Genomic DNA, 21668 nt, shown 5'->3' with positions numbered 1-21668 from the left:
TTATCAAACAACAGGAGTGGGCGGGCCGAGTCTTTGCGAGGCGGCGGCCCCCGAAGCCTGAGAGCCTCCCTCCCCGCCCGCTTCAGCCTCCGGAAGCGCCCGAGGGCCAGGTCAGGCCCCCTCCGTCCCATTCCGAGCCTCTCCTCTTGAAGCTGCCCGCTTTCCGCCCGGCCTCTCAGCCCGCGCCTTGCCTCGGAGACGCCGTCCCTCTCCCACCCCACCATCCTTCCCTTAGCCCTCCCCTCCCGTCCCTTCAGGCTGTCAAGGAATGGGCCGAACTCACCGACGAAGGGCAAAAAAAAAAAAAAAAAAAAACGAGAAAAGCGCACACGTCCACAACTCTCCACTGAAAGCCTTGAGCTGTCACCGGATGGGAGACGCAACAAAGCATCCCGACCGGGTTGCCGCCCCGCCTCCGCCTCAGCTCGGATCGCCCTCCGCCGTCACAGCCCAGCACTACGCCCGCGCTCGCTTTCAAACTTACCCAACATGGCGCTGACTTGCGGTGCGCATGCGTGGTCGGAAGAGGGCGGGGCGAGGGGCGGGGCGAGGGCGGGGCGGAGAGAAAGGGGCCGGATCGCGATCGCCACTGGGAAATGTAGTTTTCCATTCCGGGGTGCGGAGATCCCAGACTACCTCAGTGTTGCTGACCCGCACGCGCTAGGTCCTCCCCGTCTTGTTTACGGCTCGGTGCGGCCGGTCTCCGCGGATGACAGGCTGAGCTTCCTTCGGCCAATTTCCCGAGGCTTCAAGAGGGGACTGGGCAGAAAGGGGGACCCGGAACCCTGGCGGCTTCTGTTTCAGTCTTTTGAGAACTAGCCCCTCTATCCAGTCCTCCCTACACGCTCGGCCTCCCTGCTTTCAGAAACCCGCTCCCAGGATAAGACAGCCACTCGGCCCGGGGGGCGGCTCCCCAGACCACGTTCTTCCCTCCCTCTCTCTGCGCCTTCCCCTTCCCTTCCGTGAACCCGGCTCCCCGGCTCTCCCCACCAGTTCCCTCGCGTTCAAAGCAGACGCGGAATTGGAGGAGGGAGTTGGGCCCGGGATGCGACTTAACAAAGTCCTTGGGGACCTTGATTCCCAGGGAAGAATGGCAGTGACCCAGCACGGATTAGGGACCCACTCAGGCAGCCCAGAAAGAGGGAGATTATACAAACAGATGTAAAGAGCCACTTAACAACATATGGGAACCTGTTTACAAGGCTGGGACAGGATGTGAGGTGCGAAGAATCCAGTTTCAACCGAGTGGTGTTATCAGAAAAAGATGCCATCTCAATATTGGTTTTTGTTTATTTTCCACTGACCCTGTGGGTGAAGATATCCTTGATCATTACCCCATCTGAACATGTTCCTGCTCAGCCAGTGTTACATCACCAGGTAATACTGTCCAACTGGAGTCTTGCCGTTGGCTCTTTTCATCTCGTCATCCTCTCTAACCCACTAGGCTTAACCATCCCCCTTTTTTTTTCTTGGCAAACGAAAAGGTCCAGAAGCTATAAAATTTAGCTGAGTGGTTCAGTTAAGCACATGTTTGTTGTGTCAGTAAGCAGTGCTAGCGATTTGAAAATGAATAAGACAAAGTCCTTGCAGAAAGCTTATATTCTAGTGATATGTTGCAAAAAATCTGCAAATTCATGGTCCTTCAGTATCAAGTATGTTGTTGGTAGGAAATAAAGGACTGTGATATATACGCTGGGAGAGGCCCAGGTCAGGGACCAACCAAGGATTGTTAGTGGCATGAGCTTAAAAACCTAGACATTTTAATCCACATTTCACACCTAAGTGTCTTTTAAGCCTGTCCTTTTAAAAGATAATTTCTTAAAAATTCTTTTCATAAACATTATCTTTATGTTCTTACTTTTTCTTACATTGAGGAAGCATAGTGTATGTTTCCAAATGAGTACATAAAGTGCAAATCAAAGACACTGAAAAAATATTAAGGAAATTATCAAATATATTTTCTAATTCATGGATCAAAATAATTCTGCTTCCACTTTTATTCCTTCACAGGTTAAAAGATATGGAGATATCCATCAGGATTTGGAGAAGAGTCCCAGTAGTTATTAAAAGTCTGGATTAGATCTACTAGGAAAGGTAAAGAAACCAAGAGTCTCCTAAGAAGAAGGAATTATAACAGTTTACCAACATTTTTCAAGTGTAGATGTCAATTAGGTGCTACGCCTTGCTGAAGAACTAAAACAAGAGAAAAGTAGATTTATGATCCAATCTAAAGGCGTTTAGGTGAGAGCTGGAAGACATGTGCTGAATAATTAAACCGTGAGAAGGTTTATTCAGGCAGCTCTTAGGAGAGTTTTTGGTTGGTTGTTTTTAGCTAGATTTAAATATGTCCATTTAAAGAAAAAGCAAAAACTAACCTTTGCTCACCGAGAAGGGCCTGACACTGTTTCAATCACTTCTACATATATTAAATCACTTAATCCTCATAATGACCCCATGAGACAGGTATTACGATCCCCCATCTATAGAAATGAAAATTGAAGTCCACAGGCTAAGCAGTTTACCCTAAATTATAAAGTTGGTGGTACATGGCAAAGCCAAGATTTGAATCCAGTTCTGTGTTGTCATTCTTTCCACCACACCAGCCATCTTCCCTTAACTGAAAACTGGGTGATGGGCCAAAGGACCAATGAGACACCACCTTCCTGAGCTCGTTCAAGGCAGAAACAGGATCATACTCAACTGCTTTTGCCACAGATACCACAATATTTAACCCTTAGCAAGAGTTCAGTACCTCTGTTTGATCTGAATGGATATGAACTTGATCCTCTCTGAAGAGAATATTTAAGCAAAGACACTAATGAGGAGGAGTCAGTTGTGAACACACTGAGGAAGAACATTACAAGCACAGGGAACAGCAAGTACAAAGACCCTGAGGTAGGAAGTTGCTTGGTTGTATCTGAGGAACAACCAGGAAGCTCAATATGATTGGTGCTAAGAGGGAGAGAAGGAAACAGGAAGAAGCTGACTTTGCAGAGGAAGCCGGGGGTCAGGTCCTTCAGTGCCTCTGCCACTCACTTTAAAAGAGATAAAGCCCCAGTAACCCCTGATCAACAGATTATGTTGCTTCACAGGAGAAAGGAAGCAAGACTTTCTTAGAAATAATATGTGCCAGGTAAAGGGGTAAGATGTTTAAGTGCATTGTTTCATTTAATCCTCACATCAGTTCTACAGAGTTAGGTATTATCCCAGTTTTACAGTTTGATAAAATGGGGAAAGAGAAATATTTAAATAACATGGTTTACAATTTGTCAGTGGCAGAGACAGGATTTGACTCCAGTCTCTGACTCCAAAGCTAAAGCCTGCTCTTTGTAATATATCACATTTTCTCATTTGAAATACTGAATAAAAAAGAAGAGATGCATGCATGCATGCATTCAAAATAGAATTATTGTTCATTGCTATGTGACAGACATTTAGAAATAGTATTAAAATGAAATACAGCATTTAAAAAAATCTTTGTATGATTTCTTTCTCACCAGTCATTTGCTTTTAATACTTTGCCTATTTGCAGGTAGATGGACTATAAGGCACTTGCCCAACAAACTGCTCAAGAAATTTTAGGTTACTATCAAGATACATCAGGCTGGAAAGTGGTTAAGAATTCAGTAAGAAAACAAGTTAAATATATTTCAAGAGTTTGGTTTTTAATGGAAAACAAATCATTGCAAAAACATTTTTTAAAATATTTTCTTTTACAAACCAAAAAAACATTTTACTTTCATTTTTTTGTTTTTTATATTTCATTTCTTTCTGTATCTGACAGCTAATTTATTTGTGGATTTTTTATTCCTCTTTGAGAAAAAAATAACTGTTTCCAGCAAGGCTTCTAAAAAATTCCATGGAAATCTGTGAGTACAATTTCCTATTTATAATCATGGTTTTGAATTCAATGACATTGATGTATCTAGAATTCATTGCTGCTGCTGCTGCTGCTAAATCACTTCAGTCATGTCCGACTCTGTGCAGCCCCATAGACGGCAGCCCACCAGGCTCCCCATCCCTGGGATTCTCCAGGCAAGAACACTGGAATGGGTTGCCATTTCCTTCTCCAGTGCATGAAAGTGAAAAGTGAAAGTGAAGTTGCTCAGTCGTGCCTGACTCTTAGCGACCCCATGGACTGCACCCCACCAGGCTCCCCCTTCGATGGGATTTTCCAAGCAAGAGTTCTGGAGTGGGTTGCCAGTGCCTTCTCCAAGAATTCAGTGCTACTTCATTAGTAATAAGACATTATTTGATAGTGAACAGGAAATAGAAATTACTTATAAAGTCACTTTGTTGAAACATGGATTTTAAAAAATAGACTAATATGTGCCATCGAATTTTCAAACTTGAAGGCAGAAAAAAAAATCACTTCTAGTGAATACTTCACGAAGCTAGGAAATTTACACTTCAAAAACTAATTACTGTAAAAATAGATTGGTATTTTCTAATTTTGTGGTCTTTTCAATATTTCACCTTTCCATTAAGTGAACCACTTAAAGATAAAGTTTATTTCCCCAATATGTTTCTCTTGCAAATAGATATTATTTTTTCTGTAAGTGCTTTTAAGGATATTGTGTGTGTATGTGTGTACACGTGTGCACATTTAGTTGTGCAGTTGTATCCGACTCTTTGCAACCCCATGAACTGTAATCCTCTAGGCTCCTCTGTCCATGGAATTTTCCTGGCAAGAATACTGAAGTGGGTTGCCATTTCCTCCTCCAGGGGATCTTCCTGACCCAGGGATCAAACTCATGTCTTCTGAGTCTCTTGCATTGGCAGGCAGATTCTTTTATAATTTTTTCTGTAAGCTGCTTTTAAGGATATTTTTTAGGAACCTGTTGTTTCAAATTCAAATACACTAAGGGAAATTGTGCAGACATTTTTTAAACCATATTTTTGAGAGTTGTTCATTTATTGATCATGATATGTTATTTAGAAAACCAAATTTGATTCCGTTTCTTTTGGTGGCGGGGGCGGCCGGGCGGGGCGGGGGGCAGGGGGTGGTTGTTGTTCAGTGGCTCAGTCGTGTCCTACTCTTTCCAACCCCACAGACCGTAGCACACGAGGCTTCCTGGTCCTTCACCATCTCCCGGAGCTTGTTCATACTGAGGCCATTCAACCATCTCATCCTCTGTCACCCCCCTTCTCCTCCTGCCTTCAATCTTTCCCAGCATCAGGGTCTTTTCTAATGAGTCACTTCTTCCCATCAGATGGCCAAAGTATTGGCGCTTCAGTTTCAGCATCAATCCTTCCAGTGAATATTCAGGGTTAATTTCCTCTAGAGTGGTATCATCTGCATATCTGAGGTTGTTGATATTTCTCCCAGGAATCTTGATTAGAGCTTCTGAGTCATGCAGCCCAGCATTTCACATGATGTACTCTGCCTAGAAGTTAAATAAGCAGGGTGACAATATACATACAGCGTTGCCTTATTCCTTTCCCAACTTTAAAGCAATCCATCATTTCATGTCCAGTTCTAACTGTTGATTCTTGTCCTGCATACAGATTTCTCAGGAGACAGGTAAGGTGGTCTGGTATTCCCATCTCTTTAAGAATTTTCCAGTTTGTTGTGATCCACACAGTCAAAGCCTTTAGCAGAAGTCAGTGAAGCAGAAAATTGGAGAAGGAAATGGCAACCCTCTCCAGTGTTCTTGCCTGGAGAATCTCAGGGACGGGGGAGCCTGGTGGGTTGTCGTCTATGGGGTCGCACAGAGTCAGACACGACTGCAGCGACTTAGTAGCAGCAGCAGTGAGGCAGAAATAGATGTTTTTCTGGAATTCCCTTGCTTTTTCTCTGATGCAACAGATGTTGGCAATTTGATCTCTGGTTTTCTAAAACCCTGCATTTTCTAAATCCAGCTTGTAAATCTGAAGTTCTCCGCTCATATTCTATTGAAGCCTAGTTTGAGGGATTTTGAGCATTACCTTGCTAGCACGTGAAATGAGTGCAATTGTATGGTAGTTTGAACATTCTTTGGCATTGCCTTTCTTTGGGATTGGAGTGAAAACTGACAGTTTAATTATAATACAGACAGGCCCATTTACTATATATATTGTCTATGGCTCTTTCACTGCTGCACTAATAAAGTTGAATAATTGCAACATAGAACATGAAGTCTGCAGAGCCAAATTATTTACCATCTGGCTCTTTACTGAAAAGTTTTCTGACCTCTGCTTATATCATATTACATTCTTAAATTAAGAATTAAGGCCACAAGATGCTACACAAGCGTCTCATCAGTTACTTGAGGCTTGTGATAAATAGAGCACGTAAAAGTTTAAGAGAAAGAATTTAGAAAAATTATAAATGAAAGTAGTCCCTTTAAAAAGACAATAATAGGGACTTCCCTAATGGCCCAGTGGTTAAGCATCCACCGCCCTATACAAGAGACATGGTTCAATCCCTGCTTGGGGAACTGAGATCCCACAAGCCATAGGGCAACTACACCCACTCCCCATGACCACTGAGCATGTGCACTCTGGAGACAAGCCAGACCTACAGGGAAGCCCGCACGCACACAGCAACAAAGAGCCCACCTGGGTGCTGTGACTAAGACATGGTGCAGCCAAATAATTTTTTAAAAAGACAACTATAGGAACAGTACAAACAAAATGTGTTGAAAATGAATTTTTAAATAATTTATATTAACTATTGCAATGCATATTTAAATAAAACTGTTACTGGCTTCCCTGGTGGCTCAGTGGTAAAGAATCTACCTCCCAATGCAGGAGACACAGGCTTGATCTCTGGGTCAGGAAGATCCCCTGGAGAAGGGAATGGCAACTTGCTCCAGTATTCTTGCCTGGAGAATTCCATGGACAGAGGAGTCTGACCGGCTGTAGTCCATGGGGTCACAAAAGAGTCAGACATGACTTAGCAACTAAGCAACAACTTACAATTGAATATTAGTATTTTAAATTGCTAATATTACCTTCAAATTTTCTTTATATTGTTAAATTAGTGTGCTTTATACTGTGATACCATATTTTCAACTTAGGCTAAATTCAATTAAATTTTGAATTTTCTTTATTTTGTTAACCATAGATATCGTGTTGAAGGAATGATTCCAGAATCGACATCTAAACTATCTGATTTCCTCTTCAAACCTGAAAACAGAGTCAGATGGGACAATTCATTGAAAATGTACAACATGGTACTAAAGATTGATTCGGTAATTTATTGTTTAATGTTGGACTTTTACTGTATTAATGCACTTTTAGCTTTTATATCGTAGTGATTTCAGTTTATTACATCTGTATTTTATATATTCAAATCAAGTTGAAATCTTTATAAAAAGCTTAAAACTTTTTTCTTTATTAAGAGTTCAATTCCAGTTAGCTTTTTTCTATTTTTAGTGCATACCACATTCTGAAACTGGTCAGCTCTCCTGCACACGTGTGCCTTTGGTTATTGAGAGGACTGAACTCGTGGATTTGTCTCCTCCATCAAGGGGAAAAAAAATTCAGCATGCCTTGTTGATAGAAGTCAGCAGATTTATCATAGTCATAACACACTAGATAACATTGTAGATACTGTTAAGGACTTAAGAACAAATAGCATGTAACTTTTTAAAAGCATGTGTGAAATAACATTATGATGGTTGTGGTTTTAGAAACACTTTCAAATACATTATCTCAGAGATGAAAGGGAAGAATAAAAATAGAGAAAAGAAAAATAGAGGTAATGGAGTAGGAAGTTAAAGTCCTAGAGGTGAGAGAAGGAAGGCAGAATGCAAGAGGCAATAGGGCAGAGAAGTGCAGAGGAGCAGGGTGAGGCGAGGCCACACTGAGAGCACAGGAGGCGAGGACATGGGTGAAAGGAGAGAGACTGAGATGCGGCGGGAAGGGGGAGAAACAGAAGATGGGAGTCGGCTGAGGGACTCGGAACTCTGCTGCAGCACCGTGTCACTCCAGTGCTTATGAAGCCTGCTAGACATCACGATACGTAAATTACACCTTAGTAGACTGTTTTTAAAAAGTGACTTCTATATTTTGGCTAATAATAATTTTATTAGAAGGAAATGGTAAAGGTGAAGAATGTTGGTGGAATGCAAACTTTTATGATTTTTACCAACAGTTGCATTTGTAACATTCCAGATTACTGAGTCTGGTTCTTCAAGTCTCCAAGCCCATTTCACTCATCAGGCAAATGTCCCACATAACTGCCATCATTTTACCATTTATTTAGAACTCTGTAGGCTAACTGTACCTCCTTCTATTAAACTGATTTTAAAATGTGGGATGAGGGTGAGGTTGTAGAAAACCCCGGGAAGGTAAAGTAGTTTCATCTTGTAGAAAGGCTCTGGAGTTCTTGTCCACAGAGAACACATGTCTGTGACCCTCTTGGGATTTGAACTTGGTCTATCACAAATGAAAATGCAAACATTGTATTGTTTCATTCATAATTGTATGATACTAATTATACAGTTTCATTAGCATTTCAGATATTTCAGGTTTTTTTCAGATATTCAGTTTTTGCTGCAAGTCAGCTACAATAATGGAAAGTATAGTAGATTTGGCATCAAAAGACTTGAAAACATATTCAGAGAGATTTCAATTCAGTTCAGTTCAGTCGCTCAGTCGTGTCTGACTCTTCGCCACCCCATGAATCGCAGCACACCAGGCCTCCCTGTCCATCACCAATTCCCAGAGTTTAGTTAAACTCATGTCCATTGAGTCGGTGATGACACCCAACCATCTTATCCTCTGTCATCTCCTTCTCCTCCTGCCTTCAATCTTTCCCAGCATCAGGGTCTTTTCAAATGAGTCAGTTCTTCACATCAGGTGGCCAGAGAAATTTAGATTTGCCCAAGGTCAACACAGTGTATGGTAGAACCAGGACTTATACTGATCTCCTGATTCAGATTTATGTCTTTTTCAGTATACCATAATATCTCTGAATCACATTACATAATGAGAAGAATTTTCCTGCCTTCTTATGAATGTCTGTAGCATTCATTTTGCAAGGGTGCATTTTAATTGACTCATTCACCCCACTGGTGAGGAAGGGATTCCTGCTCTAGGGTTATGGTGGTGGTCAAACAAACACTTGACACCAGCACTTAGACAAATAAGATCTACAGCCATTTATTAATACTAATCACAGCCCAGGAAAGGAAGACTGTTAAGACTTTGTTAAATTAACATTTGTTGGTGGGCCACAGGATGCCAGTGGTGAGCCACGTTCAACAAATGCCCACAAAAGAAATTGAAATAGAGAAGTTTATTACAGTCCTGGAGGAAGTGCACAGCACACGTCAAGGGCCCTGTGTGGGGAGGTCAAGGCAGGGTGCAGACAGAGGTGGACTCATGCCTTTATTAGGGTCTGTGGGTAGAGTGCTTTGGGGTTCCTAGGCTAAGGCCAGATTGATCATTTGGAACCAAACAGGGCAGGATTTTGGTAAACACAGGGGGTCTGCTCTAAGGGGCTCACAAGGGGAAGGTCCTGGGAAGTGTGGGAGACTGCTGATCAGAAGGGCTGTTGGGGAAGTCATATCAGGAACTTACATTTGCTTGTGACTCTGCAGGCTATTATCTAGGCTATGCTTAAATGTGAGAGAGCTGGTGTTAGTTTAATCCCCCGCAAGCAGCATCCAAACAAAATGGATGCTGGGGCAGCAGTACATGGAGTAGCTCAGCTAAGCTCTCCAGGACACACCATGCCCCACAGTGTGACAGGGGAGCTGCATTCAGTAACAGAGTTAATAACCAGGGGTTGTGCATGGCAGGCTTTGTAGTATCAAGAAGCTGAGGTGACCCCTGATTCTTGCAGGAGGAGCTGATTCGTTGTTGGACTAATTCTACAGGGTAGCAGGGAACTAAAACCCACTACTCAGGTATAAGTAGGAGCTGTGTCTTGTCCTGCTGATAAGGAGGGTTGTTGGCCTAAGGGCTCTTGTCTATGGGAACAGAGTGAAGAGAGGATCTTGCAGTTTGGCCATTCAAGACCCAATTTTAACAGATGTCAAAGCAGCAATATACTGGTCTTTAATTTTAGGCTTTACACCACAGGCTGCTAAGTCAATATATTATTCTGAATATATTACCTAGTCAGTGTAGAGTAGCAGACACACTATTGTACTGGAAATCTGGAAACCCGCGTTCTAGTTCTGTACATCTCTCTAGTTCTACATGTAACTTAATGTTAGGCTTCAATTTCTTCATCTAAAAATTCAAGTAGTAGCTAATATCAAGATTCTTTTCTAACTTTATTGTATTTGCAATTTATATTAACCCCTTGTTAGATATATGATTTGCAAATATTTTCCCCCACTCTGTGGGTCGCCTTTTCATTTTGTTAATGGTTTCCTTTGCTATGCAGAGGCATTTTAGTTTAATGTAGTGCCACTCTTTTATTTTTGCTTTTGTTGCCTTGCATTTATAATTACACATCTAATATTTCTTTAACACTGAAAATGCAAGCTGACTTCGTGGTAAATTCTTAAAACCTCAAAGCCCTGCTTTTTCCAAAAACAGGCCAACCTTAGGCAGTGAAAGTCTTTGGGGAGCAGTACAAAGAACAGATATTAAATAATTGTTGTAATTTTTATGATTTGATTTGTTTCAGGATACATTCCTGTGTCATACCATTACACAAAGTTTTGCCATGGGCTCAATTTCCCCCAGAGACTTTATCGACTTAGTCTCTTTGAAGCACTACGAAAGAAATATGGATGTTATCAGTTGTAAGTTGAAACAATTTGCCCACACTTGGGAATTACTATGAGTCATTAATAATTATTTTTCTTTTAACTCACAGTTTGAAAGAATATTTTCAATTAATTATTCTTGTATTTATTGGGTGAGTCCAATAAATACATGTGTAATGTAGGTAAGCCTGAAGTTTTTAACCTAATTCTGGAGGTGCCATTTACATCATAGCCAATGACTGTGGCATCTCCTGGCCTTTTTGCAGCATATACCCTGCAGCACTGAACATAGATAGATACTTGCAGGCTAAACCTTCACAGCATACATCACAAAACTACCAAGAAACAAAATGGATCTTTGGATATATACTTCTATATTTGAATATGTAGAATGGGTATATCTAAAAACTGATAAAAACTCCAGAAGAAAATTCCACTAGATAGCTCTCATAAATGTGCTTACAATTCTTTTAAAAACTGAAAGTTTTAACATACTCTTATCCATTGCTTGTTGCTCAGTCACTAAGTTGTGTTCAACTCTTCGTGATCCCATGGACTATAACCCACCAGGCTCCTCTGTCCGTGGGATTTCCCAGGCAAGAATACTGGAGTGGGTTGCCATTTACTTCTCCAGTCCTTATCCTACCCCCCACCCCCAGCCAAAAATGTGTCACTCTGTAAAATGCAAATGTGTAACCACTTCCTATTTGCATTATTCACTTAAAACATACCAGTTTACACCCCAAAGATCTTTGGACTCCTAGAACTCAAGATAATTTATGGTGAAGGAACTCTGGTAGGACAGTAGTACACTAGGGCCCTTTTCTTTCCTCTGCAATTCAATTTAATCTCGCTATTCCTATGTGAATAGTTTCCCCTACTGTAACTACTTGGGGACAGGGACAGTTAACTGTTGCTAATTACTCTTTTCCACTTGTAGGACTCTTTAAGCTTCAGAGTACAAGTCTGAGTAATAGCTCTGCTAATAGCACTCACACGCACAATTAGCTCTGTTGACCGTATATACCACTGGGGACTGATGTTCACCACTTTCACATATTTGTCTCACATATTTTCATACAGCTTTCATTAATCATCTCATTTTCAAATGAGGGCACCTAAAAACTTATTCACTGCCTATAACACAAAATACTGTCCATTTGAATCAGAGATCTCTTCAGCTCAGTTCAGTTCAGTCACTCAGTCGTCTCCGACTCTTTGCAACCCCCTGAATCACAGCACGCCAGGCCTCCCTGTCCATCACCATCTCCTGGAGTTCACTCAGACTCACGTCCATCGAGTCAGTGATGCCATCCAGCCATCTCATCCTCTGTCACCCCCTTCTCCTGCCCAAAATCCCTCCCAGCATCAGAATCTTTTCCAGTGAGTCAACTCTTCGCATGAGGTGGCCAAAGTACTGGAGTTTCAGCTTTAGCATCATTCCTTCCAAAGAAATCCCAGGGCTCATCTCCTTCAGAATGGACTGGTTGGATCTCCTTGCAGTCCAAGGGACTCTCAAGAGTCTTCTCCGACACCACAGTTCAAAAGCATCAATTCTTCGGTGCTCAGCCTTCTTCACAGTCCAACTCTCATATCCATACAAGACTACAGGAAAAACCATAGCCTTGACTAGATGGACCTTAGTCGGCAAAGTAATGTCTCTGCTTTTCAATATGCTATCTAGGTTGGTCATAACTTTTCTTCCAAGGAGTAAGCGTCTTTTAATTTCATGGCTGCAGTCACCATCTACAGTGATTTTGGAGCCCAAAAAAATAAAGTCAGCCACTGTTTCCACTGTTTCCCCATTTATTTCCCATAAAGTGACGGGACCGGATGCCATGATCTTTGTTTTCTGAATGTTGAGCTTTAAGCCAACTTTTTCACTCTCCTCTTTCACTTTCATCAAGAGGCTTTTCAGCTCCTCTTCACTTTCTGCCATAAGGGTGGTGTCATCTGCATATCTGAGGTGATTGATATGTCTCCCAGCAATCTTGATTCCAGCTTGAGTTTCTTCCAGTCCAGCGTTTCTCATGATGTACTCTGCATAGAAGTTAAATAAGCAGGGTGACAATATACAGACTTGACATACTCCTTTTCCTATTTGGAACCAGTCTGTTGTTCCATGTCCAGTTCTAACTGTTGCTTCCTGACCTGCATACAGATTTCTCAAGAGGCAGGTCAGGTGGTCTGGTATTCCCATCTCTTTCAGAATTTTCCACAGTTTATTGTGATCCACACAGTCAAATGTCTTATTGATCTTTTATTGTCTATCTTGAAACCATTCTATTTGTGTCTCATTTTTGATGGTCAGAGGGAAGGTCAAAAAGAAGTATAGAGGATAAAATCCATGAATAGTTATAATCAGTTATTCAGTGATCACTACTGAATTTGCTTTTAAGTGATTTTCTTTGAATGAGTTTTTGATGAACACTGATAGTTTTCTTCTTAATGTTTCCACTGTTGTTTAGCTTACTGTGTACTTTGCTTTTAGCTAAATGTTTTGCATTCATTTTCTCACCAGTGAGGAAACTGAAGTTCACAGAAATCAAGTTACATAGCTAATCAGCAGCTCAAGTCTTTCTGATTTTCCAGAATCTGTGCTAACTACCACACTGTGTGCCTCACAAAAGACCCATACTTGTTTGTGGAATGTAACAAAATTTTTAAAAAAAAAAGACAAATATAATCTCCATATTTTAAACAGAGAAAAAATATGTTAATATCAATTCTGGCAGTACCATTTTGCCAACATCACTGGCTCTATTAAGATGATGGAACAGATCATGAAAATGGGAAATGCATACACATTTCCCACATTTTGTCTCCTAACTAGAGCTTAATGTTGTATTTCCTACTGAAGTGATTATGTATATTAAAATCATATAGGAAAATTCTCTGATGAGCAGGATTCAGTTGCACAGACTAAAGAAATACATATTTTAAAATGGTTTTAGGAAGAGTATCTATAATTACCATAAACGTGATGATAATCAGATCTTCTCCCTTCTCCCTTCACATGCAGTACTGCAGCTACACTGCATAACTCCTAAAACAAAATCTACTGATTTTTAATCATACAGTGAAGTTAGCTACAGGGAATTGGCAGAAAAGAGCATTTAAACTGCCTCCATTGACAGGCTAAATAACACATCAAATGTTTTATTTTAAAAATGATAAACCTAAACAATCTATCCTAGTAGATTAGTCTTTTTCTTTGTAACTTCTGCTTCAGATCTCAGAAAGTAAATAAATCATACTTTTAACAGCTCTTCCTGTATGTAAAAGGTAGCAGCATCTTGAGAAGTGCTAGCATGAAAAAGTTGGAGAGGACAGCAGTGATCCTTTTTCATGCTAGTACTTGTAGCATGGGACTTTTTCATTTTTGGCCTGTGTACACACTCAAGTGTGCAAACGTGCATACCTATGTTAAAATTAATGTCAGTGTCAAATCAAATGCTGTGTCACGCATTTTTGAAAATATGCTACTGGAAACAGAATTTTTCATCTTTGTGACATAGGTTTCATTTTAATGTTTCTTTTGATCACTTAGCTACTAGTGTGGATTTTCCAGCATATCCTCCATCCTCAAGTTACATCCGAGGTTATAACCATGCTTGTGGCTATATATGTTTACCTGTGCAAGAGTAAGTGTCATTTCCATATATTTATTGTTTAACCATTTTTTAGTTCAGTTTGTAACTTGCTAACTAACTCACCAGAAATATTTTCTGGTATATCCTGTTGTGGGGGAAAAAAAATGCCCCTAAATACAATTTTTAAAATAATTTTTCAAGTATTTTTCATCTTAAGTATAATCAGAATAGATAATTCCCTGTAAAGTATAATTTGCGGTTTCTGGCACTAGTCACATGTTCAGAGACATCATCGTGCCCTCCAGTTAACCTTACCCTGATGCTTGTGTTTCTCCATTAGTCACTTCTGTGAATTATTAAAGGATTTTTGCAAATGAAAAATAAATTTCTCTAGAAGTATAATAGTTCCATTTATCAGCAATGAATCATGCTTTACTTTGAATATATTCTTTCCAATGGACTACTTACTGTGAACAGATACCTGCAGAATAAGCCACCCAGTAGGTAAATTCAGAGAGGGAAGAGCTGGAGAAATTAGAGATGAGTCTCTGCCCACAGGTGGCCAGCCACTGGATAAGATGGTGACATCCAATACACATATTCTGTAAATGCACATACATATTAATTCATTATATATTACTCTACAGCTTCCTTACATATTTGCTAAATGACTTTACATTTAATAAAAGATACTGGCACCGAAAACGACATGTAAAACTTTATATTGGTCAGATGTAAACCACTCAGTAGGAGAAAAACGTGTCTGTGAAGGAAGTCAAGATAAAATGACATTTAGACCCATATTCCTTAGTATTTTCTACTGAATTAGAGAACTGAAAGGAATCCACAAATATCTACATTGATGGGCAGGGTCATTGGTTCAGATGATGACGATGACGATGTAGTGTTTCTCCCCATCTATCAGTTTTGATCATATAGCCAAGACTGTATTCTCCACAGCAGGAAAGGATAAAACAAGGGAAAAATTATTACTCCGTATCAGGTAGGTGAATCAGCTGCTAGTGGGGACTCTGGTTGGGAAGTTACACCACCTAAAGTGTGCTTCACGGGTAAAGTCCCCTTCTTGTACCTTGTCACCATTCCCTTTCCACTGCAAAAAGAAAAAAAAGGAGAGAAAAACTAATTTAGATATTCTACCCAGAGTGGGAACTCTGCCTAGCAACCTGCTGGAGAAGGATACTGACAAAAAAGTGATTCTTCTGTACCTTTTCCTTCTGTGCAGCTCAAGTCCTATAGTAAATTTATAAAACATATTATCTACAGTAAGCGTACTCTCCAATAAATCTTGAAAAAGCTTTGTTAAGTGTGTAAAGTCCTAGTAAATTCACATAGAGATATAAGGCCATACAAATTGCTAATAAGTCCAGCCATTTACAACAATGTAAAAATAGTCTAAACTCTGCATGGAAAAGGGTTTAAGAAAATAGATGCTCATACGGTTGGTTGGAGCAGTGGTCTTCAAACCCCTCTAAGAGAATTTTGTAAAGTCATATATTGCCTTGCACATTTTTAAGTTGATATTAAAATTTTGCATAGCATTATATCAAGAGGGTGAAATTTCCAGCATACTATAAATCTTGACACTTTAAAAAAATGTTTGTATCACCCTTTTAAGTGCATTCATCAGAACCTAAATATCGTAACAACTTGAAACCTACCACTACATTATCAGTTTCAAAATACATATAACCTTTAAGAGTCAGAAATATTATATCATTTCTTTTCTCCTTGATCTGATATTTTTACTCTTTTTCCCTTGTATAGTTTTATCCAAATATATTTTATGCTTTGGGTTCTTTTATCAGTGTTTATGCTTTGGGTTCTTTTGTCATTCAGTGTTTATGCTTTGGGTTCTTTTATCAATCACTGTTTATTTTCTATCATACCTCTATACGAATAAGTACCTAATTTTTAAAATTTGTTTTAATTTCTGTGACCCTAAGTATCTAACGCTGAAGAAGCTGAACAGTCCTGTGAAGACCTACAAGACCTTTTAGAACTAACACCCAAAAACGATGTCCTTTTCATTATAGGGGACTGGAATACGAAAGTAGGAAGTCAAGAAATGCCTGGAGTAACAGGCAAATTTGGCCTTGGAGTACAGAATGAAGCAGGGCAAAGGCTAATAGAGTTTTGCCAAGAAAACACACTAGTCAAAGCAAACACCCTCTTCCAACAACACAAGAGAAGACTCTACACATGGACATCACCAGATGGTCAACACCAAAATCAGATTGATTGTATTCTTTGCAGCCAAAGATGGAGAAGTTCTATACAGTCAGCAAAAACAAGACCAGGAGCTGACTGTGGCTCGGATCATGAACTCCTTATTCCCAAATTCAGATTTAAATTGAAGAAAGTAGGGAAAACCACTAGACCATTCAGGTATGACCTAAATCAAATCCCTTATGATTATACAGTAGAAGTGAGAAATAGATTTAAGGGACTACATCTGATAGACAGAGTGCCCAATGAACTATGGAATGAGGTTCATGACACTGTACAGGAGACAGGGATCAAGACCATCCCCAAGAAAAAGAAATGCAAAAAAGCAAAATGGCTGTCTGGCGAGGCCTTACAAATAGCTATGAAAAGAAGAGAAGTGAAAAGCAAAGGAGGAAAGGAAAGATAAACCCATTTGAATGCAGAGTTCCAAAGAATAGCAAGGAGATGTAAGAAAGCCTTCCTCAGTGATCAGTGCAAAGAAACAGAGGGAAACAATAGACTAGGAAAGACTAGAGATCTCTTCAAGAAAATTAGAGATACCAAGGGAACATTTCATGCAAAGATGGGCACAATAAGGAGAGAAACAGCAAAGACCTAAAAGAAGCAGAAGATATTAAGAAGAGGTGGCAAGAATACACAGAAAAACTGTACAAAAAAGATCTACACGACCCAGATAATCACGATAGTGTGATCACTCACCTTGAGCCAGACATCCTGGAATGTGAAGTCAAGGGGGCCTGAGAAAGCATCACTACGAACAAAGCTAGTGCAGGTGATGGAATTCCAGTTGAGCTATTTGAAATCCTAAGATGATGCTGTGAAAGTGCTGCACTCAATATGCCAGCAAATTTGGAAAACTCAGCAGTGGCCTCAGGACTGGAAAAGGTCAGTTTTCATTCCAATCCCAAAGAAAGGCAATGCCAAAGAATGTTCAAACTACCACACAATTGCACTCATCTCACACGCTAGTAAAGTAATGCTCAAAATTCTCCAAGCCAGGCTTCAGCAATATATGAACCGTGAACTTCCTGATGTTCAAGCTTGTTTTAGGAAAGGCAAAGGAACCTGAGATAAAATTGCCAACATCTGCTGGATGATTGCAAGAGAATTCCAGAAAAACATCTATTTCTGCTTTATTGACTATGCCAAAGCCTTTGACTGTGTGAATCACAACAAACTGTGGAAAATTCTGAAAGAGATGGGCATATCAGACCACCTGACCTGTCTTTTGAGAAACCTATATGCAGGTTAGGAGGAAACAATTAGAACTGGACATGGAACAACAGACTAGTTCCAAATAGGAAATGGAGTACTTCAAGCCTGTATATTGTCACCCTGCTTATTTAACTTCTATGCAGAGTACATCAAGAGAAATGCTGGGTTGGAGGAAGCACAAGCTGGAATCAAGATTGCCAGGAGAAATATCAATCACCTCAGATATACAGATGACATCACCCTTATGGCAGAAAGTGAAGAAGAACTAAAGAACCTCTTGATGAAAGTGAAAGAGGAGAGTGAAAAAGTTGGCTTAAAGCTTAACATTCAGAAAACGAAGATCATGGCAACTGGTCCCATCACTTCATGACAAATAGATAGGGAAACAGTGGAAACAGTGTCAGACTTTATTTGGGGGGGCTCCAAAATCACTGCAGATGGTGACTGCAGCCATGAAATTAAAAGACGCTTATTACTCCTTGGAAGGAAAGTTATGACAACCTAGACAGCATATTGAAAAGCAGAGACGTTACTTTGCCAACAAAGGTCCATCTAGTCAAGGCTATGGTTTTTCCAGTGGTCATGTATGGATGTGAGAGTTGGACTATAAAGAAAGCTGAGCACCGAATAATTGATGCTTTTGAACTGTGGTGCAGGAGAAGACTCTCGAGAGTTGCTTGGACTGCAAGGAGATCCAACCAGTCCATCCTAAAGGAGATCAGTCTTGGGTGTTCATTGGAAAGAATGATGTTGAAGCTGAAACTTAAATACTTTGGCCACCTGATGCAAAGAGCTGACTCATTTGGAAAGACTCTGATGCTGGGAAAGATCGAGGGCAGGAGGAGAAGGGGACGACAGAGAATGAGATGGTTGGATGTCATCACTAACTCAATGGACTTGAGTTAGGATAAACCCCAGGAGTTGGTGATGGACAGGGAGGCCTGGCGTGCTGCAATTTATGGGGTCTCAAAGAGTCAGACACGACTGAGAGACTGAACTGAACTGAACTGATACATTGTTACAATTTACAGATACCAAGTGTCAACTATTTGATCTTCACAAGAACTCCATAAAGTAGTCCTCTTACTATCCCCATTTTTCAGAAAAGAAAATGGAAACCCAGAGAAATTAAGTAATTTTCTCAAGGTTACACATAGATAACAGCAAAGCTCAGCTTCAAACTATACATTCTGGTTTGAGAGTCCATGCTTCTATCACTTACACTCACTTAACTAAAAAACGTGGGACAAAAGGCCTACTCTAGATATCCCATCAGATAGAACAACATCAAGTCTACTTCTACTGTGCATTTTTATGAACGTAAGTGTAGGAAACTTTGTTCACATGAACAGGCGGGTTAAAATGGAGAGTAGAACGCTAGTGCCATCATGCAATCCCTTGACATTCTTTTGAGTTATATTCCATGTTACATAGTGACCTATAATAAAAAATTGTTTGTAATGACTTGTCAGCTGACAACTCAATTAGATTCTTAAATTTTATTTAAAGGGAAGAATTGACATGGTAAGGTTTTATTACCGTCATCCGTCATTCACTTTCTTAACTCACTTCCAATTGATTGAATTTTTCCTTCAGCAACTCATGTTTATATTTATATGCCAGGATAAAGCACCTTAGTACTATTCAGTCTTAGTTGGGGGAGATGAGAGACATCCCTTGGTTCTATAAAGCAGAAGGTTCTATAAAGAAGGCTGGTGTGATCAGGCTGGTGGAACAAAAGCTGGCATGTCCATCAGAGATATATTCTCAGATCAGTTTAAGGAAAAGGTACATGGAAGTCAGAGATTTGAAATCGTATTCCCTTAAATGTTATTCAGCCTCTCATACCCCTTGGAAAGTCTTCATATCCTCTAGTTTGAAGTTCACTGGGTTAGAATATAAAATACTACAGTCTTCTTGGAGATAACATTTCAAAATGTTAAATACACAAAAACATTGACCTAGAAACTCAATATAAATATCTCTAGAGGTGCAAATGGATATATTACAAGATGTTTTATTACAGCTTTATTTATTGTGGCAAAAAGTAAGAAATAACTCCATGATAGTCAACAGAGGACTGGTTAATAGAATATGAAATACCATATGCAATCATTAAAAACAATAAGCTGATCTGTATAGACACAGAGGTGCATGTATCATACTAAGAGGAAAATGAAACTAGTTCCAGAAAAATAAATGTCTCATTTTTGCAAAAGTAAGAATGTATATGTACATGTATATAGGGTACATAAACATATGTGCACACACATGTTATCTTTGTATATCCATAGATAATAATCTGAAAAGATACAGTCAACACTATAAATAGTGACTGGGGAACAGAATGAAGGGGAATTATGAAAATGCTTTACTGTTTAAATTTTCATAAGCATATATTACTTTTATAATTTTAAAAAGTCGATAAATGACAAGAAAGAAATGATAACTAAAACTGAAGACTTTAAGATATAGTTTGACTACTTAATATTTTTATGTAAAATAATTTTGAGTGTGCCAATCATTCCACGTTTTTTCCTTCCTTCAGTCACTATTTCCCGTCATAAGCACAGTGTTGGCAATCAATGGTAAATAAGAATCCTGCTCCTTATAAACTTTAAATTCAACAGATAAACTTAAAAATTCTTTATATTTTTTAACTCTTCCTTTGTTTACAGGAATCCAACATATTCCAAACTAGTGATGTTTGTTCAGACAGAAATGAGAGGAAAATTGGCCCCATCAATAATTGAAGCAACCATGCCTTCCAATTTAGTAAGCTTCATGCTCAATGTAAAAGATGGAATAAAGACACAAAAAATTTCATCAAGACGTGGATATCATCATAATGGGCATTCATCATTCCTAAAGAAGAAATGAGGCCATTTAAAATCATGTGTGGCAGTTACAGCCTTTTGCTTTTAAGTCAATACGCATAAATACTGTGACACTCTTCTAAACAGTATTCTTGAACAAATTACTGAAGGTACTTTGTGAAAATAAGACCACACAGTTGTACAAGACAACAGCATTAAATATAGTTTTTAATCTCATATAAGAATAATGTTAAATAACAAGGGTTCTTAATGCACTTTTATCTTTTGCTTTTTCCCCTGGAAAATTCTCTGCAAAAAGCATCAGTAAGAAAGCATATACAATCAGAAGTCAGCATTAATTAAAGATTAAAATATACTTTGAATTGTTTTGCTGCTATTGCTGCTGCTAAGTCACTTCAGCCGTGTCCGGCTGTGCAACCCCATAGACGGCAGCCCACCAGGCTCCCCCGTCCCTGGGATTCTCCAGGCAAGAACACTGGAGTGGGTTGCCATTTCCTTCTCCAATGCGTGAATTGAAAAGTGAAAGGGAAGTCGTTCAGTCATGTCTGACTCTTCGCGACCCCATGGACTGCAGCCCACCAGGCTCCTCCGTCCATGGGATTTTCCCGGCAAGAGTGCTGGAGTGGGGTGCCATCGTTTTCTCCGTTAAATTGTTTTACTTACTGCATAAACCGATAACTGTAGGAAACATGAACGTAAAAATTGAAAATAAGTCGCTAGAATGTTTGACAGTTGATGTCTGGAATGTGCAGGCTTCCCTACTGAATCAGTGGTAAAGAATCCAGCTACCAATTGGAGACGCTGGTTCAACCCCTGGGTCAGGTAGATCCCCTGGAGGATTGCATGGCAACTCACTTCAGTTTTCTTGCCTGGGAAATCCTATGGACAGAAAAGCCTAGCGGGCTGCTATTCATGAGGTCACAAAAATCTCGGACACCTCTTAGTGACCTGTCCAGGAATGTTTAACAGGAGGATCCTGCGTGCTGTTTCTCACAAGTCCTTTGTTTCTTTTTAAGCGGAACAGCACGCTGCTCCCAGGACCTGGGGTCATTGTGTGAGACAGGCTTGAATCTCCTTTAGTAAACAATCTCTTTATGACAAAACTGCTCAGTCCTGATCCTCTT

General features: G+C 39.9%; 2 protein-coding genes across 12 annotated transcripts in view; one reads left to right on the top strand and one right to left on the bottom strand.

The window, feature by feature from the left end:
• Window positions 1-497, bottom strand: part of C23H18orf54 (chromosome 23 C18orf54 homolog) — a 31614-nt gene extending 31117 nt beyond the window's left edge. For 5 of the 10 annotated variants that reach the window (XM_069569327.1, XM_069569324.1, XM_069569328.1 and 2 more), the window contains exon 1: window positions 284-497. The gene's annotated coding sequence lies outside the window, so the exon portion shown is untranslated. The remainder of the gene's footprint in view (window positions 1-283) is intronic. The other 5 variants (XM_069569331.1, XM_069569330.1, XM_069569329.1 and 2 more) reach the window with 2 other exon arrangements.
• A 2570-nt stretch (window positions 498-3067) lies between these two features.
• On the top strand, window positions 3068-20604 carry STARD6 (StAR related lipid transfer domain containing 6). 2 transcript variants are annotated; one of them, XM_069569258.1, is made up of 7 exons: window positions 3068-3141; window positions 3533-3626; window positions 3820-3869; window positions 7049-7175; window positions 10571-10688; window positions 14203-14296; window positions 20386-20604. In XM_069569258.1, exons 2-7 carry the CDS (start codon window positions 3537-3539, stop codon window positions 20585-20587), a joined length of 681 nt encoding a protein of 226 aa, XP_069425359.1. In that variant the 5' UTR covers window positions 3068-3141; window positions 3533-3536; the 3' UTR covers window positions 20588-20604. The 2 variants fall into 2 exon arrangements, 1 of the variants encoding a protein (XP_069425359.1); XR_011252461.1 differs by lacking the exons at window positions 3068-3141; window positions 3533-3626; window positions 3820-3869; window positions 10571-10688; window positions 14203-14296 and having other exon boundaries at window positions 7118-7175; window positions 20386-20472.
• Window positions 20605-21668: the final 1064 nt, after the last annotated feature.

This window comes from Ovis canadensis, chromosome 23 (assembly GCF_042477335.2).
Source record: "Ovis canadensis isolate MfBH-ARS-UI-01 breed Bighorn chromosome 23, ARS-UI_OviCan_v2, whole genome shotgun sequence".
Taxonomy (NCBI): domain Eukaryota; kingdom Metazoa; phylum Chordata; class Mammalia; order Artiodactyla; family Bovidae; genus Ovis; species Ovis canadensis.
This window is presented reverse-complemented; position numbering and strand designations above follow the sequence as displayed.

Coding starts and splice junctions, on each gene's coding strand:
- STARD6 (XM_069569258.1), top strand. CDS start 3,537: ATGGACTATAAGGCACTTGCCCAACAAACTGCTCAAGAAATTTTAGGT. Junction 3,870..7,048: donor AAAAAATTCCATGGAAATCT/GTGAGTACAATT, acceptor TGTTAACCATAG/ATATCGTGTTGAAGGAATGA. Junction 14,297..20,385: donor ATATGTTTACCTGTGCAAGA/GTAAGTGTCATT, acceptor CTTTGTTTACAG/GAATCCAACATATTCCAAAC.